Consider the following 19,652-nt stretch of genomic DNA (forward strand, 5'->3'; position numbering starts at 1 on the left):
TTTGAGTCTTCATGTCTAACTTATGTAAGATATAATAAACATGTGTTTGGATTAATTTGTTTATTTAAGTATGTTGTGTTTGGATAAGTGTTTGACCTGTGTAGTTTATACATATGGACATGTCAAATGTGCAATTAAATTTTAAAATAAAAGAAAATATATTTTTATAAGGTGTACAATTATAGATGACATTAAATGGATATTGGTATCTCAGATTGCAAAATTGTGTCTCAGTATGATATCCTTAGTTGAAGTTATTGATATGTTGGGATCCTGAAATACATTTCTTACTGTTTTAACCTTCATATAATAACTTTATAACTCGAGAAATTTAGATATATAAAACTAAAAATTAGTTAATTAGTAGATTACCATATTCCAATGATGAAATGAAAATGGAAAGGAAAGAAAATGTTTGAGTATGAGTTCAGATTAACGGATATGCAGGCTTCATGTAATCAGGTTATGTATCGCCTAATACTTTGTCCGTCGCATACCTGCTAAAATGTTTAAAACAACCCTACACCCTGTCCTATACTTAGAATATACCAATCGCGAGGGTTATTTGTTTATACGTTGGGTTTGGGCTCGTTTGTCATCCTTATTTATTACCCCTTTACAAGCCGACTACTAGTTTATAACTAGTTTACAACTTGATTACGACATATTTAATTCTATTCAGTTCACTTGACTCATTTAGATTAATGAGTTACATATGTTATGTACAAGTTAAACGATTTTAAGTGTGTTCAGGTTTTCAATTCAACCCAATCGATACCCCTATAATAGACATGGGAGGATGTATGAAGGGCTTATGGCTACCCCTAATTATGTTGATGAAATGCAAAATTAGTGTAATTTTTTTTCTTCTTCGTACCATGTATATGATATCTCTAGGTTCAAAATTTTATTTTGGAATATCACTAAACTTTTTTTCTTTTAGACCCGTCACTAAAGTAGGCAGATGGGCGGAGAAAGACGTAAGTAAAACAAATAAACCATGAAAGAGTTAAAAGGAGAAAGCAAACTACAATATTGTTGTTGAATGTTTTTATGTGGGGAAAACATTAGAATAGTAAACAAGTTTTTAAGTTTGTTACAATTAAGTCACTCATATATTGTTTTGTCTTAATCAGATCACCTAATTTTTAGTTTATCTCAATTAGGTCACTTAAATTTTAATGTGTTCTATAATGAGAGAGGCGACCACTGTATTATCGTAAGTGATATATTTACTGATAAAAAAATGTTGGTTCTAATGACGTTTTAGTTATATAAGAACATATAATATGAATGTTAAAAAGATAATATTATAATATTTATTCAGAATTGAGTGACCGAATAGAGCTAAAACTGAAAGTTGGGTGATCTGATTGAGACAAAACTAAAAACTGAGTAACCTAATTAAGATAAAATAAAACATGAGTGACTTAACTTGAACAAGCTTAAAACTTAATGAGTGTCCTACAAAGAGCTCAAATATGTTGATAGAAATTGCTAGTATATCCACTCAAACTGAATATTGATTTAAATTCATGTTTAGCTTTCAAACAAATAACAGAAACAAGTGACAAAATTAAAAACTAATGACGTTAAACATTTATTTTTGTTGTTTAAACTTTAAAATCAAAATATTTAAAATATTCTCTATTAAAAAACAAGTGAAAAAATATTCAAATTTTACAAAACGGAGATTGATTCTATCCTTGTGCTTTGTTAAATGCTTTGCACAATAAATAATAGATAATAATTATCAAAGTTAAAATCAACATATATAGAGAGAAGAATAATTAAATAGAGATAGATAATTATTATGGTTTATTTTTAGGAATATGATATATCAGAAGTTAAGAACCAAGATATTGATACATATATGAGTAACTGCTAATTCATATTGTTTTTTCAAAAAATTGTTAACTAATCTCTCTATTCGACATACTTAGTAACAAATTACATTCTTGTAGTTGTGCACCAACAATTTGCTCCAAAAATCACCTCCCGATTTTAGTTCGAGCATAAATAACTTTATTGATTCGTAATTATGCGCTTTTGTAACTTAATTATTACGACTATATACGTACCCTCATATAACAAAACAATATGAAGAGAAAACCAAATCTTTGTCGGCATAACAAAACAATATATTGTATTTTGGTAACCCTCTTCATACCTACTATCACATTTGCGAAGAAAAAGGAGTACTTGTGTACAAATTTAAGTCGCTCATCAATTTCAGCCTTTATTGATGTATCTTTTATGTTTATCACGATACGTATCAATGTGACGAACTAAAAAATATCTAGAATCTGATTTTTTTTTAACATCATCAAATCGTAACATATAGAAAAAACTAATCAAAGAGTTTATTTAAATAAGTGTCATAAACTCGTACATATAATAACTATAAGCACATATTCACTTAAATACAAGCATTTTTTTTACCATAACTTGTCTATTAATTTTTAGTAATCATAATTAATTAAACTAAACGCCATCTCAAAAGTGATTATTGAGATTTTGAGCAACAAAAATGCATTTCATTCACTTAAGACATGCTTTTAACTACCTCGTCCTTTGATTTTGATATTTCATGTTGTAATGTTCTTCATTGTTCATTTGTGTACTTAAGAATTAAAACCAAAAACCCAAAAATAAAAAAAACAATAATTAAGTACTTGAAAGAAAGATTTAGGATCAATAATTATTATTGATTATTTATATATTTATTACATTAAAATACATAGAATCTTGGTGAATTCTTCCCATATTTTTTTCAAAGCCCTAGAAAACACACACACTTCACAAACACTCGATCGGTTCATATTAATTTGTCTATTCTGCAGAATATTCTATCGTTGGCTGCGTGAAAGCCTCATGAACTGAACAAGCAACCACCTGCGCCCATCTCTTTAATCTCATCTTCACCATTTTCGGATCATCACCTACAAAAATATTCAAACAAATTATTATTCAACTAAAACAAAAACTAGATATGATCAAAATTCAATATCAATACCATCTAGTACTAAAACTTAGACCCTTATATATATATATATATATAATAAGATCAACGATAACTATTGTAATAATAATAAATAAACAAACATATGTTTATTGCTATTGGGCTTTAAAAAAATTGGACTTTTGTTATTTATTAGTTATTAAACATTAAACTCTAATTAATACATATCTATATAATTTATTTTTTTTCTTCAAAATTTCAGGCTGAGTTGTCAAAAGTAATAATATCGTACTTGGATCAACAATGGGACGGACAGATGCAGAGGATGAGCTGGAAGAATAACCCGAGTCGATCGACGACGACCTGGATAGATCGAACTGACGATTAACGGCCGCGTAAAGTTCAAGAGCAGGAAAAGCTCTTTTAAGCTTCGGATCCAACTCATCTGACGGATCTAACCCGAACCCCAACTCGAAGCAAGCTTGTAGCTCTTTGATGTCATCATCAGTGACGTCAAACTCCGATGCAGCATTGGCACTCATGCTGCGGCGGTGCAAGTTCCTGCGACGTTGTTTGAGCTTCAACTTCTCCCATTCTTTGTCGCGGTGGGTGTCGGCGGACCACGATTGGTTTTTGAAGAGAACTGGAAGCGGGTGCTTTGAGTTTTCCATTGGAAATGAAAATGAACCACCGGAGGGAATTAGGGTTGTATGTTAATATTATTATGGAGGAAGTGTTTTGCCAAGTGATATTTATAGTGAAGATCATAGATTCCGTGTGGTGGGGTATAGCTTATATGTTACTGTTGTGGGCCCATCTAATGTTGGCCTTTTCTAATTACCATTTAAAGCAAATGGTTATTATTATTATTTTTTATTTTTTTTAAGTTAGAAGAAATGTGATGTTCGACTTTTGGACAACGATGTGACGATGGTTGAAATCAAAAAATCCGTGGGTCAAGTGTCAACTACGTTTTTCAGTTTAATATATTAATTAATTGTGAAATAGTTTATTACTGTTAACAATTCTTATCACCTCATAATCCTAAAAAACTTCCTGCCACCATCTTCATTACCCACCACCCTAACCCACCACCTCCATCTCCGTCTCACAGCTCCACCGTAACCCTCCCTTTCCGTCTCCGCCTCTCACCCACCACCGCCACTGCCGTTACCCCCCCCCCATCTCCACCTCACTGCTCCACCCTTATTTTGCCACCGTCATCACCCATTCTCGTTTTTTGCTTATTTGGTCTTCTAGCATTTCATTTTCTGGGCGATTTGTTTTGAATGGCATTAGTTTGGAGGTTTCGCTAGTAATGCCCGCCAGGTGTTTGATTAAATGCCAACATCAAATTTTATTTTAATTTCCATTGTTTCCAAAAACAAAAAAAGTTTTAATTTCTTAAGTGATTTATGAGGGCATGTGGTGGAGAGCCCGGTCCTAGCTCGGGCACGGGGATTTGGCGTTGCCCCTTTAAAAATTTTCATGTTTGCAAAGATGGTATCCCGGGATACGAAGGGTACTCTAGGTTACTCATGCATTTTCAGCGGGATCACTTCAATGTAAAGGAAATGAGAGATCAGTTAAAGGAGCGTCTTGCTTCGGACTTGGAACTCTACAATGACGTTGTCGAAACCTTGCGCTTGCTTAAGAACTGGTTATGCGGGGAGTGCATGGCCCTGCATGCCTTGAATAGGCCTTGTCTGCACGGAAAAGAAGTTGTTAAATGCACCCCACGTGCAGGAGGCGACTTTAATTTTATTGTGGGGATCCCTCAACCCCGCGATTCGCAGGTGGAACTTGGGAGTGGTCAGTCTGAGACGTTTGTGGTAGATGTCGCTCTCCTTGAGCGCGTCATCGCCATTCCTATTGCCACTGTCAAGAATATCTCGCCCGCGTGTCGCATGGCTTTTGCCCAGGCTTTGTCAGGGGGGCTTCGTAAAGTGGTGGATGCCCCGAGGTCTATTGAGGCTTGGGTTAAACTTTTGTTGTTGCCTCGTTGCACGATACGTGTTGTCAAACCGGCTACTAGGCAAGAACGAAGGTCCGGTAACAGGAAATCGCTTCAATGTAGCTCCATTATGCGGGCTTTGGCTGTTTGGAAAGATGGGGCAGGTTTAGGAGAGTTGGTGCTACCGCTCCTTGAACTTCCAGTGATATGGGATTGCCAACATAAAGAAGAGGGAGGGGGCAATATCAAGCAGTGCCTTTGGAAGGTAGCGGACGACCATTACACAGCGGCGATCAAAGTCCTGTGTTCATCCGGGGTCGCGCCTGCCGGGGGGATACTTTGAGAGCATTGATTGATAGACATCCTGTGGTGGACCCCTCGACCATGCCCTCCGTCGTGCCATCGGAACCAGCCTTGCAGGTGGACGGTGATTGTGTGTTGGAATGTATTAAAACTTCCCGAAAGGTACATCTTGTGGGAGGGATAGTTTGCGGGCCCAACATATTTTAGACGCTTTCTGTGGCCAGGGGTCTCCGACCGCCTCCGGGATCTTAAAGGCCATCACTGATGTTGTCAACTTGTGGCTTGGGGGCTTTGTCCAAAAGTTCTAGCGGAGTTCATTGCTTCGGCACCGTTGACCCCCCCTGTTGAAGCCTGACAATGGAATTTGACCCATCGTAGTGGGGGCCATTTGGAGAAGATTGGTGTCGAAAGTCGCTATGATTAAAATAGGGAAAAAGGTTGCTAATTATCTAGGGGATTTCCAATTCGGGATTGGGATCCCTAATGGGGCAGAAGCGGTATTGCATAGTGCTAACAAATTTTTGATCGCGTTTCATTCTGACGGGTCCCTGGCTATGCTCACTGTTGATTTTTCTAACGCCTTCAACGAGGTGGATCGGACGACCCTTCTCAGGGAAGTTAGCTGCATATGTCCATCCATCTTCCCATGGGTCTAGTTTTTAAATGCCCGCCCCGCCCGTTTATATGTGGGGGATACTCATATCGGGGCTTTTACTGGGGTGCAGCAAGGGGACCCCCTTGGCCCTCTTGTTTTTCCGTTGGTCCTTCATCCGCTCATCCTTAGGGTGCAGGGGGCCTATCCCTTGCCCTTCCATGCTTGGTATTTAGACGATGGCACTATTATTGGTAAGGCTGAGTAGGTCGCTAGAGCGTTGGGCATTATTCGCTCAGAGGGGGCGTCTCTAGGGCTTAGGCTTAATATTCGAAAAACAGAGGTTTTTTGGTCGTCATGTGATGATTCGAAGAAAGTGTCGGGTTTATTCCCTGGAGAGATTAGCAGGCCTGCGATGAGAGTTAAACTCTTGGGGTGAGCGGTTAGTCGGGATGCAGGGTTTATTCGGTCTTTGGCAACTAAAAGAGCTTTGAGGGCGGTTGAACTTATGAAACGCCTGCCGGACCTGAGGGACCCCCAAAGTGAGCTCCTTTTGTTACGCTTGTGCATGGGGGTTGCTAAGTTAGTGTTTGGGCTCCGGACCTGTCAACCTGAACATGTCAAAGAGGCTGTGTCCATCTTTGATGCGGGCCTGCGGGGGGCAATTGAAGATATTGTTGTGTGTGGAGGACCGCATTTTGGGGGCCTCCAGTGGAGGTTGGCTTCCTTCCCTATGCGTTGCGGAGGCTTAGGAATTTTCTCGGCTGAGGATGTCTCCACATATGCATTTGTGGCTTCCAGGTCTCAGTCGTGGAAATTGCAAGACCACGTCCTGCGAAACGCTGGTGTTGCGGGGGTAGATCCTGACTACTCTTTTGCACTTGGTAATAATGGAACAACTCTCCCGAACCTTGATATAGGCGGTTTTACTGATAAGGAGACCGCCCCCAAGAAACCTCAACAAACCTTGGCGAGTGCTCTTTATGGTAAACACGTACATGATTTGGAGGAGCGATTCGATATGACCCCGAGACAAAAGGCAGTTTTAGCTTGTCTCAAGGGGGCTCATGCCCAGAATTTTTTGACTGTTGTGCCCATTGAAGGTCTTGGGCAACGGATGTCGGCAGTTGAATACAGAGCCATCCTTAAATACCGGCTTATGATTCCCCTTTTCCCTCAAGATGAATTATGCCCCATTTGTAAAAAAGCTTGTTTGGATAGATTCGGTGAGCATGCCCTCCACTGTAAGGAATTGCCGGGATTCAAGTATCGGCATGACTGGGTTAGAGATGTGTTATGGGATGTGCTTAGACGTGCCGGGATCTCAGCCAAGAAAGATGTACCTGTTAACTTTTTGACTGATCCGCGTGAGGGAAGATCTACCCTGCGTCCTGCGGATGTTCTTGTGTTTGGCTGGGCAGGGGGTAAGCATGCGTGTATTGACCTCACTGGGGTGTCCCCGTTGGTGGGGCTGAGAGACAGTGGCTTCGTACCGGGACAGGCGGTTTTGAGAGCGGAGTCTAGGAAGGTTGTTAAGCATGAGACATTGTGTTTGGAGAATCAGCACGTGTTCATTCCATTTGCCTTCGACACTTTTGGATCCCTAGCTCCCGAGGCGGTTCGCTTCTTGGAGCGGGTGCAGAAGGTAGTCCACAGTGACTCGCAGAGCCCGAGGAACCAATGATTTATATTTAGTAGAATAGGCTTTGCGATTCAAAAGGGGATAGCGGCGCAACTTGTTGCTCGCTTACCATTATCCAGATGTAGTTCGGTTTGTGTTATATATAAAAGGATCAATATTTTCTCAAAAAAAAAAATGTATAATAGTAAGTTGGTAACTAAGTAAAGAAATGTTATAATACGTCTGTCTTGTGTATATATATTTTTGAACAACCCATGAATAAAATCTGGCTATTTGGGGTGATTGCATGGTAAAATGTGACGTCTCAATAGTCTTGTGATTGCAAGTGGCGTTGGGTAGCCCAAGCCCAACATCTTCTGTTTAATACCCGTCACCCGAATGCATACTACGGTAAAATCCGATTACATACGGATTCAAACTTGAGACCTTGTGATCCCAGCCCGAACCTTCACTCCACCTCCAATGCTGGTTGAATTGAGCTAAAGCCCATTGGTTGTCTTGGGTATATATATATATATATATACATGAGGTTATTTATGTAAAATAGAAAATCTGTTTTTTTAGTTTTCTTGAATAAATAAATAAAAATAAAACATTATTTTTGTGACTTTCCCACACAGACTTCAGTTTTGAAATATGAAATGTTTGGTAGGGGTAATAAGTGCTTTACCAGAAAAATGTGTTAATTATTGTGATGTATATATGAATGAACATGTAAAATACAAATTACAACAAAAAAATTACCATAGATCTAGTTGAAACTAAAATGTAAAAGTCATTTTTCAAAAGTCATTGTGCCGCTCACTAGGATTTCATGGTTTGTAAGTCATTTTTCAAGTCCATATAAAAAGGCTATATCTTTAAGAAATATAAATAAGTTACATGCCTCTAAAAAATAAAAATAAAAATAAAAAAACTTAATGTGATTTTTATTTTTTGTGCAATTTACATAAATTCAACTGTTTATGGTGAAAAAGTAAAGATACACACTTAAACAACATAAATGGCTCATATTCTTGAACATGCTTTCCATGATATTATTATTGTATCTTCGTATTATTTTTTTAAATATGAAAAATGACAAATAATTAAACAGTGTCATAAGACCTTGTTATCATTCAACTACAGAGTGATTATTGCAATTTGTTTTTTTTAGCAAAAACTATATTTAAAAAAATGGGCCTAAATATGTTAAAAAAAATGACCTCAATATAAAATCGTTATTCCTTTTTAATGAAAAAACTGAATTAATAAATACAAACCAATCTTATAGATTCAGTCATAAGTGATTCTTCTTATATAGACATAATTTGGTAAAAGTTGTTTAATTGTATTTGGATTTCAAAATCAAGAGAACGATAAATATGAGTGTAAATAGTTTAACTCAATAAGCATGTGGGCCATGATACATATATTCCCCCACCCATCTTGAGATATAACTGTAATATCAACCCCCCCCCCCCCACCCGCCATTGCTACAAGTAAACAATGTAGGTTTAATTCAAACAGTCAATCTAATCTGGTGTGTAAATTTGAATGTTATGAATGCACTTGTATGTTGTGCATGTCCGATATAGTAGAGGATAGAAACAATCACACAGTTATATAACCCTTTTATATATATCTCTAAAGCAATAAATACAAATGCGGTTATCCCAATTCATTGATTGGAATCAGGTGATGTTACGACAGGTGTCCGAGAAGATGAAGTTTTCGGGAAATAGAATGTTATACTTGCGAAAAACATTAACTGTACCTTGATAGATAAAGTACCATCTGAACCAAACCAAACTTAGAGCACATAGAACTTGTGTAATATACATGCTGTATGGTGAGATAACATATGCTCATGATTATATTTTGGTAATTTATACTCTGGACGAGGTAAAGATTTGAGTGCTTTATCTAAAAATGTTTTTTCAGTCTTGCTTTTTATTTATTTATTTTGGTACATATGATAAGGAATTTTGATGCGGCTTATAGATTGGATATCTATCTATAAACGAAACCTTTAAAATCTTTCTGGTTGATCCCTACATTCTCTCAAACCACCATATTGCATTATTTGTAAACAGAGGTTTTTCATGCATTTAACACGAATTCACGGGTATGAGTCTCGCCAAAACCATATATTCATTAAACGGGTTATAACGTTTCATTAAATAAAATATTAATCTCACCAAATATTTGATATGAAAATCCTATAAAATAGGAATATACTAAAAATTAACATATGATTTCATTAAAAAAAGATATATATTATTTATAATTAAAAAACAATTTTTATAGTATAAAAAATAAGCAGGTCATGGGTCACACCAAACCCAAATAGCATTTAAACCAGGTATAACATCTCATTTATTTGTAAAACTCTGTGATCATCAAATAATAAGTATATTGTTAACTTCTGTACAATAAATAAAATTAAAATCCAAAATATATATAAATATCATAGATGAATAATGTAAAATAACCCCCGTAATACGGGGGATAAAAGCTAGTTAACCGTATATATGTTGAATAACATTGGTTCAATACTTTAAGAAAACAAATAAAAAACTAGATTTAAAAAAAAAAAAAAAAAAAAACCCAACATCTTAACTAATAACATAAAAGGCATGATTTTAATTCATTTTACACCTCCAATCCTCCAAATCTATACATACAAGTGGTAACATGCCCACTATCTATTAAGTTGAATCATGTGACATGACCAGCCACAATGAACCTTTCTTCTGCAACCGATTCTTGAACCAACCTAACCGATAACCCTTGCAATCAACTTGGTTTTGAGGCTACAAAAATTATAAAGCCACCCACCCAAATTGTAATAGATAGCTTCAACCAACTTTTGCTTTCTTAATTGTTTGCATTTAGCTTGCTCGGTATTCGAAAACAAGGCCCGCTGCTACACTTTTTGCTCGGCCGTGCCCACAAAACTTGGCGATGATAGCTAACGCAAGCTCCGGGGCACTCGAGAGACCCCGGCATGTGATTAGTTTACCGTCAACTACAACTTGTGACCCGACTATGGTGTTGCTATCAAGTGTGCTCACCATAGAGGGGTGAGCGGTCGCTTTCTTGTCCTGCAAAAAAAGTATGAAGCATTGTTTATGGAAGTTTTGAACATTTGATACATTGTTTATGGAAAGTACATGTTTGGTCCAATGGTTCTCTCAAGCTGGTGCTGTTAACTTTTTTTGTATGACAAAAACCACGTAAAATTACCAACTAAAAGAAGCATTGTGTTGGAAGTTTTGAACTTACTTGGAGTAGGCCTTGTTTATGAAGAATCGAAAGCGAAGTGCAAATCGCCCCGTATTTTCGTCCGCTAGAAACTTGCTCTTTAAGCAACCTTTTCAAAATTTTGGATTTGTGTAATCGCTCGACACACGAATCTCCTCCCTATGATTTAGTATCCAGATAAGATAGGTTTCAATGAAGTGCCATTAACAATAAAAAGTTAAATGCACCGATGGTGCCTATGGTTTGGGCCAAATTATGAATTTCGTCCCTGAAGTCTAAAACTTGCATGTTAAGTCCCCAAGTTCCTCATTCTCTTTCAAATTTCAATGTTGGTACAAATGGCTAATGGGGTGAATCTTTTCTGTTAAACTGATGTAAAATTACCCTTTTACCGTTGCTCTTACAGAAAAAAAAGCATATAAAAAAGAAAATAGAATAGGCAGTTTTTACTAAACATAATACTACAGGTTTGGTCCTTTCTTTGCTGAAATCACATGACATCAGTGAGCCCCAATTTTCACTCAGCAGAAACACATTTGGTCCTTTGGCACAAATGGAGGTTAAAAAAAATTACTTGGGTTTACTATTAAACCCCATTTCACATAAGTTTTAACAAATTTTGACCAAACATAACATGGGTTGAAAACCCTAGGACCAAACCCATAATTTCTGAAAAGAAAGGACCAAATGGCCTTGCAACAAGGGCTATCCGTCTAACTTATTCATAAAATGTGTTTAAAGTTTAAACTCACCGGAAGGATAATTAGGTCAAATATTTATTCAGCAGCATTCTTAAGTAAATTATCTGCAACGATTTTTATACCATGGGACCCGACAACCGACAAGGTCTTTTCAACTGAAACAACTATAACATCTAGATTAGCTCGTCTTAGAATATCTACAACCGTAACCACTTCAATATCTTCAGATCCATTTGCAACTGGAATGAGAATCTATGGTGATAAAGTATAACAACAATAAATAATCATCTCACATAATAACTTACTAAAAAATATTAAAATCTTACACGAGGTGTATGATCAACCGCCCACTCAACTTCATTGAACTCTTCCATCCGAGAAACCTCATCAATCGTATCCATTAACTTGTACATAATTCAAGACACAAAGAGGTTACTCTAATTGACCAATATCGGGAAAACAAAAATTTTAAAAATGAAAAACTGATTTACCAGAAATTTTCCTATCTCCATGGAAGCCGATTCCCCAAAGAGTTGTTCAACTAGCGATACAGAAAACTGAAAGCAAGTACCAGGGCCGCGACTTGTAGTCAATTCTTCAGAGACTTGGAGATTTGTTTTAATGGCCCGAAAAGTCGGGAGCTTGTGAAAAAAAGCTGGATGACAAGTTGTCTGCAAGCAAGAACGCATATTCACAATTAAAACCATAACATGCATGGTGTGTATACACGCGTGTGTGCATATATAAGGAGATTTTCATTACAGAACACTAAAGTATTGCAAGAACAAAAACAACAAACAATGAATCGGTTAATTTTATTATCACTGGTCCAAATATTTTGAGTTTTATAGAAATATGTATGTTATGTACATAAGAAACCAGCTAATTTGTTAATATGTTTTCTTTATTTAATTTTTCAAACGTCTACACGTGTGTGGTAATATAACCTTCACTTATTCAAGTGTGGGATCTATATATAAAAGAAATGAAGAATTGTGTTAATATATTGTTTTTAATTTTGGAGATGTGAATAAGAATTGCATTTCAACCATTTTCTTTTAATTTTTAAATAGAAAGTAACTGGTTTACTTTATCTTCATGTTCTCACAAAAAACTGTGTTCTGCCTAGAACTAGGGACGTACCAAGCTAGCTCGTGATTTACTCGATATTGGCTTGTTAGAAGCTCAAATTGAGCCGAGCTCAACCCTTAAGATAAGCTCATTAAAAACCGAGCCCAAGCCCGAGCTTCACTTATCAAGGCCGAGGTGGCTCGCAAGCCTAAACAAATCTATTACTAATATAATTTTTATTTAATGCATTAAACATATATTTATATTACAATATTTATTATATATAAAATTATGAAAGAAAAATAACCAAATAATACCTACTATGTTATATATAAAGATAAATTAGATAATAACGTATATAAATTAATCCTAAAATAATAAATGAGCCGATCTCGAGCTTGAAAAAACAATTCATAACCCAATCTCGATCTTTAGAAAAAAATCTCAAAACGAGCCGAGCTCGAGGCTAGTCGATCTCAGGCTCAGCTCGGCTGGTTTACTCCCCTACATAGAACCCTTCCTAAGTAGGTATGTATGCATATGTAAATAAACCTTTTTTCTCTTGAGAAGGCCCCAGGGCAAAAGTGTTACCGCTGGAGCAGCACAAATAGCACCATATAACCGTTTCTCTTCTGCTTGCTTCCTTGTAATTTCTTCTAATGTTTTACAATCTCTCAAACACACGGAACCAGGCATGCCTCCCTAAATAAACATACATGACATAAATAAGAAACAAATAACCATGAAATCTAATAAAGAAAGAAATAACAATGAAAAAAATAAAGTGTACAAAGGTAAAACTCAATTAAATAGGTTTGAAGTCACAAGAGCTTACAGGAAGAGCAACCAAATCAAATATTTGATCTGAACATTCGGAAATGGATGTATCAGCAACAAGTATTGTACCACCAGAAAGTTTAACTTGTAGCTCAGGCTCAACTGACGCAACGACCACGTCAGCGCCAGCTTGGCGCAGCACATTCACCATTATTACAGCTTCCATTTCTTCTGTACCAAACCCAACTGGGATCAAAACCTACAAAAATAAAACAACACAAAATGAGTTTGTTCAAATACATATATACAAATGGTACAAGGTTTACAATTACAGTATGTAGGGTTGATTGGATGAGAAGTCCATATATAAAATGGGAAAGAAGATGGATTGAGTTTCAAAAGCCTATCCGCCTTAATTAGGTATAAGTTCACCGAGCATATTCATATTCATGCTACAATCACTTTGTTTAAATGAGTTTTTATGTAGATCGTATTGGCATCTACCACTAGAGAAATTTTCATCATTCGCATAGCACAAAATGTATTGTTTTCCCCTAATAACATCCTATGCAAACATGATTACGGTATCATGTACTTTTATCGTCATTAACCTCCACAGGGCATTGTCATCATCATTAAGTTCGCTCAACTACCACAACTACTATACTTGTGTTCAAAAGATGGTTATGAATGTATATCAATTTGAATCCAGAAATAAAAGCTTGCCTTGTTTAATTCAAATATAAAAGTAACTATATAATTCCTAATTACTTATAGAGAACGCAAGCATTAAAGTTGAGTACTCTAGTAATATTATCAGAAAAACTAATCAATTGGTTTTGGTTAATAACCAAAATTAAATTTGAACTAAGAAATACATGAAATGAAATGGAGGTTAAAAGGTGAAAATATGAATGGTTCTGTTAGCTTTCAGTTGGGTTTCGTCATCAAGTTAGTTAATATCAGAGTTTGTAAAAAATAAAGGAATAAGAAGAGAAAACAAACCCTCTTGAGCGGTAATTGATGGGAAAGTGTAGTCTCTAGCGGTGTAATTTCGATTGTAGAAGCGTATTTATATTTATGGTTTAGGGTTTGAGTACAAATTGGGTGGCCGGCGCTGAATAATAATTGCACCCGGAAGTTTCCGAGCTGTCACGGCCGTCGTCATCGGAAATGTTGCAGACGCCGTCATAGATAGATTTAGATAGATAGATAGAATGAAATGGAATGGAATGGAATGCACTGCACTTTTTCACTTTATATATTATTTAATTTTCAACTACCAAAATCCAACTACGCCCACCGAGCCTCGTACCATGTGTAGTCATAAAGCTCCATTACCAGGGGTTATACGCCACGTGACGCCCAGTCAGAGTTATGGTTTTGTACAAAAACAGGCTGTAGTCATAACTCTCCACTACCATGGGTTATGCGTCACGTGGCGCCCAGTCATTATTAATTTTATTTGTTTTTTTAAATACTAAATCATTTAAATAAATTAATATAAAATTAAAAATTACATTAAACTTCCAAATAAAAAATACATTAAACTAAATTAAAAAAATACATCAAATTAAAATAAAAAAAACATAAATAATACTAATAAAACTAAAACTCATTTATATTTTTCTAAAATTTTCGCTCGTCGGTTGGCTTTTAGAGATTGGACTATCGGGTCGTCTTCGGATAGCTCGTTTGATAAAATCTCGATGTCTTTGTCCATCTCATTCCTTCGAAGTAGGTTGACGGCGTCCAAATTTACTTGAAGTCGTTGGGTTCCAAGTTGGTGTAAATCTTGGAGTCGAGAGTTCATTAATTGGAATTGGCTTTCCAATTCGGGATTTGAACTCGTTGCCGACGACGAACCGGCCCCTTTCCCCTTTCCTTTGCCTTTGGTTCTTCCACCCCTCGGCCGGGGCATGTCGGTAGTATTCACGGGGTCATTATCGCTTAAGTTGAAGTTTCGAGCTTCGGAACGGGCGTGTCTGGATCAACCGAAGATGATGTTTTAGACTTTTTTTTACACGGACCACCTTCGCCTTCGGCTTCGGCTTCGGCATCCAACACCATGCCCCATTTTGGGTGATGCCTCAATAGGTCTTTCCAAATGCCAAAGTAGTTGAAGGTCCCGCCGACCTTATGTTGAAACTCAACCAACGCGTTATCCATGACTTCCGCGTCCGAGACACCGCTACTCCTAGTTCGATTCATCCGAGAGAAAACCGTATGGAAAGCCATGCATTTGGTGTTTATGTCGCCCCATTTCGACAGTAACGAATCTTTTTCTCGACGCGAGTCCCCGTCAAGGTTGTGAAACCTCTCTATAATTTTGTGCCAAAATACCCCCGTTTTTTGATAGTTCGCTAAAAAAATAAAAACATTACAAGTTTAATGTTTGTTATAAGAAATTTTAAAAATATATATATGCATTTTAAAAACCTACCGCATTTGGCATTTTCCGATATTTGGCACCAAGCACGAGCACATAGTACGCACTCGTCGATACTCCACGCTATCACCGTCTTTTTAACCCGAGGTTCACCGGCGGGCTTCTTTGCGTGTTTTTTTCGAACGTCCGCGTTGGCTCGAACCGTCCTCGGGTTGTGTCTCCGGCACGAACTCGACCTCGGGTTGGGTCTCCGGGGCGGGTTGGGAACCCGAACCCGCAAAAATGTTTGTCATTGGGTTTTGGAAACCGGACACCACATTTGGCATAGAGCTTTGTAGAAGTGCAATATACGCGGCCATTTGCGGGTCATACATTTGCGGAACGGGTACGGTTGGCGTCGGGGCGGTAGATTGGTTTGGTTGTGGATTTTGGTTGCCTTGACGGGCATATTTGCCGAAACCGAGAATATTTTGGTTGTTGTTTGGAAACATTTTGGTAGAAATATTTGTGTAAAAGATATAAATTGGTATAGAAGTAGAAGGAGTGTGTTAAAAAAATGAGTTTGGTTTGTTTATATAGTATAAATATAATTAATATATATATATATATATATTTAAATCTCAACGGCTCCAACGACTAGTTTTTTTGATTTCTGTGCCACCATGCGCGTTTTGTATACAACGCACCAAAAAAATTTTTTATCATAACGCAGGGGGGGCGGTGTACCCCCTGCGTTTTCACCCAAAACGCTAGCCACAACGCTAGCAATACACATGGTCTCAGACTTTAATGCCTCATGTATTAACCATCATCCATATGCTATCGTCGGAATTGTCCGGCTCGGGCTACCTTTAGTCAATGGGGGCCGCGTATGAAGTACCCGGTGTTACTTATTTGGTCGTTCAAAAAAAAACGAGTAATACATTCGATTCGGGTTGCTACCCTTGGCAATTCGAAAGGTTAATATTGTCCTGTTACTCCAACTAATATCATGTCATTCCCACTTTAACGGGTGATAAGATGGTTAATGTTTAGAATATAAGGTCAACTTGTGGATTATATAATATTCAGCCACTAAGAAAAAAATAAATAATTACTATATTTATTATTGGTTATTTCTTAAGTTTGATTTTTCCCATGTCGCTTGAGGCCATGTTTGCCAAGAAAAATCCTCTCGATCCTTATACTTCTTCCCTTTACTTCGTATTTGCCTTGGTCCAGTGATCTGCTTTTCGGCAACCCCTACATCACCTACACCATAGATGTTAAAGAATTGATAGCCAAACTTGTGTTAAGCTTTTGGTCATAGGGGACCACTGTAACAGATGTAACTTAATACCCGTGTAAGGACTTGAGTCGCACGCACAAGCAAACACGCATGAAAAACAAGTAAATAACACGAGAGATTCGACATGGTTTTGTCTAAGTCTAAAATACGTCCACGAACAATAACTAGGGTTTGTATTTTCTTAGTGATTCGTGATACAAGATTACAAATACAATGAGATTTGTATGTAGATAAATTCTAACTAGGGTTAACCTTAGAGTAGTAAATCAACAAGAAATATTCACTAGTACAGAAAAATGTTTATTTTAGAACGGTTAAATGAGGTTTACATTGCAAAATGTATTTAAAACAGTTTATAAATGGTGTAAAATGGTATCCAAAAACTTCGCTTGATTGTGGTAAAAATAATATAGAAAAGACCCTTGTAAATGATATAAAAAGAAAAAAACGGTTCTTTGATCACCCAAAAACAACGGATCTTTGATTATCCCAAAAACAACGCTTCAACATATTTGGTTTTTTTAAATAAAAGTTATATTTTTATTAAACAACACATTGTAGCAACCAAAAGCCTCAGATCCAATTTATATACATGAATCATCTTACATATATACAAAAATGGTCTAAATCATAAATAAAAACTAAACAAGTATATATACGATGTTATTTTTACTTCCGTGAATTTGTCAAATGTTTCTCGGAAAACATCCTTAAAATCTTCAAAATCGCATATGCATATTCTTCAACAGTTTTAGTAAGAATCCCTTATATCCTTCCCTTCTTCTGGTAACACTATGTCCATCTAAGGATAATAACAACATATATCAATTCTATTAAACTTAACGAGATTAGAATATCTATCATCATAAGAAACCAACCATATACTATAAGTGAAAATTCACTTACCATTTACATGAGATTACAACTTTAATCAAACTAGGCGACACAAATTAAGTTTATGTGAAAGCTACTTTGTGTGTCTTAACAAGTCATATTGTATTGGATTAGAACATAAAAAAACAGCTTCAATGTGTTTATAGTCACTTACATGTTCTTTCTTAGGTATGTTTATCAATCAGCATTCACTCTCTTTGGTTCTAAGTCATTCCTAAGTGCAACTTGTTTTTCTCATAGTCCATATATAATACGCAATAACCTAAAACATTATTTCAAAACATATAATGTTAATCACCAACGTTCCCTTTACATGGTGTAACAATATATACTTCCTCATTTAATATTTTTATGAAACATCTGGTGTGCATTTTGCTTTCCTTTAATTTTATGATTCTTTCATTTTCAAAATACTCCAAAAACAATATATCACTTCCATTTCTAAATATACTTACCCAAACGAATAAAACTCCAAAATGTGGAAGAACGAGAGACATGCCTGAAGTGTAGTATAGCAGAAAAAGATTCTTCCTTTAATCATAAACTTTATGTTTAGAGGATGAAGACAATAATGAATGAATCGTAACTATGCAACGAAATCAGAGACATCAAGTAAGCAATAAGCTCAACAAAATATAAACCCTATGCGGATGCAATCTTTCAATCAGTTTACACAAAGTAAACTGAGATCTACAACTTAAACATAACAAAATCAAGCCTCATATAAACCCTAGCTGATATTACAAACATAATCAACAAAGTATACCTCAATCTAAACAAAATCTGATGAACATATATGCAATTTGAATAGCAGATTTAGAGAGAATATTGAGAGAATTAAGAAAACCATATTTAGAGGTTAAAAAGAGGAGATGAAATTTATGAAAATTTTCAAATAAGGGAAATGAAAGCATTATAAAGTGGTAGGAGGGAAAATTAGAATAAAGACAACTCAGAAAGAATAAACAACGTTAGTTTTTTTCTTATTTATAACGATTGAACTTCACATCATTGTAAAACATTTTATTTGACAATTGTTTAAGTCTTGTTCAATAAACAACGCTAATTTTCTTCTTATTTATAATGGTTGACCTTCACACCTTTGTAAGACATTTTTTCACCATTGTTTAAAGTATTATCAATAAAGAACTCTAACTTTCTTCTTATTTACAACGGTTGACTCTCAGACTGTTGTAAAATAGGTTTTTATTGACCGTTGTTTAAACTTTTGTTCAATAAAAACTCCAATTTTCTTTTTATTTAAAACGGGTTTAGAACTTTTTTGTAAATGGTGGATTATATTTTATACAACATTTAACCTTTTCACCGTTTAACCTTTTCACCGTTGTAATATACTTTTATGACCGGTGCTAATAAACGTTTTGTAGTAGTGATTTTATTACCAGGATTTTCTGATGCAAACCATTTGGAAATTAAGGTAATCATGAAAAAATTTTATTTTATTATCATCTACCTTAAATATCAAGCGCTTCTCTAGCTTTTCTAATAGTGAAATTTAATTTATTGGTACATTTAGTGATGCACAAGAACAACCACCATATGAGTCAATAAGGAAAGAGAGAAAAAAACTAATATAGAATATACATGCTACTGCTAAGAGTTAATGTCACACCCTGCCAATAGGGGGCCTGGAAGTTTGAAGGACAAATTGGTACTAAGTGTAAGCAGTGGAATATTATTGATAAAAATAAGTTACAACGTTTGAACTAAGTATTTATGACAAGGCTTAACTACACAACTATCTCTTCTCTGACACTGCTACAATCCCGTGGTTGGTTCTACTAATCTTTTTGGCATCTAATCTTCATTGTT

General features: G+C 35.9%; 1 protein-coding gene and 1 pseudogene across 2 annotated transcripts; both read right to left on the bottom strand.

Annotated features, from left to right (window-relative positions):
* Window positions 1–2,832: 2,832 nt before the first annotated feature.
* LOC143582086 (uncharacterized) lies at window positions 2,833–3,633 on the bottom strand. Its single transcript, XM_077064730.1, has 2 exons — window positions 3,255–3,633; window positions 2,833–2,942 (listed from the first exon to the last, which is right to left on the bottom strand). Exons 1-2 carry the CDS (start codon window positions 3,631–3,633, stop codon window positions 2,833–2,835), a joined length of 489 nt encoding a protein of 162 aa, XP_076920845.1.
* Window positions 3,634–10,095: 6,462 nt separating this feature from the next.
* Window positions 10,096–14,586, bottom strand: LOC143582083 (protein DJ-1 homolog C-like; annotated as a pseudogene). Its single transcript, XR_013143923.1, has 9 exons — window positions 14,564–14,586; window positions 14,254–14,365; window positions 13,307–13,507; window positions 13,024–13,173; window positions 11,892–12,071; window positions 11,727–11,804; window positions 11,452–11,652; window positions 10,721–10,858; window positions 10,096–10,539 (listed from the first exon to the last, which is right to left on the bottom strand). The product of XR_013143923.1 is annotated as a protein DJ-1 homolog C-like (transcript).
* Window positions 14,587–19,652: the final 5,066 nt, after the last annotated feature.

Source organism: Bidens hawaiensis, unplaced genomic scaffold, assembly GCF_021521415.1.
Source record: "Bidens hawaiensis isolate Kalapana, Puna unplaced genomic scaffold, B.hawaiensis_p1.1 tig00031441_1, whole genome shotgun sequence".
NCBI classification, from domain to species: Eukaryota; Viridiplantae; Streptophyta; class Magnoliopsida; order Asterales; family Asteraceae; genus Bidens; species Bidens hawaiensis.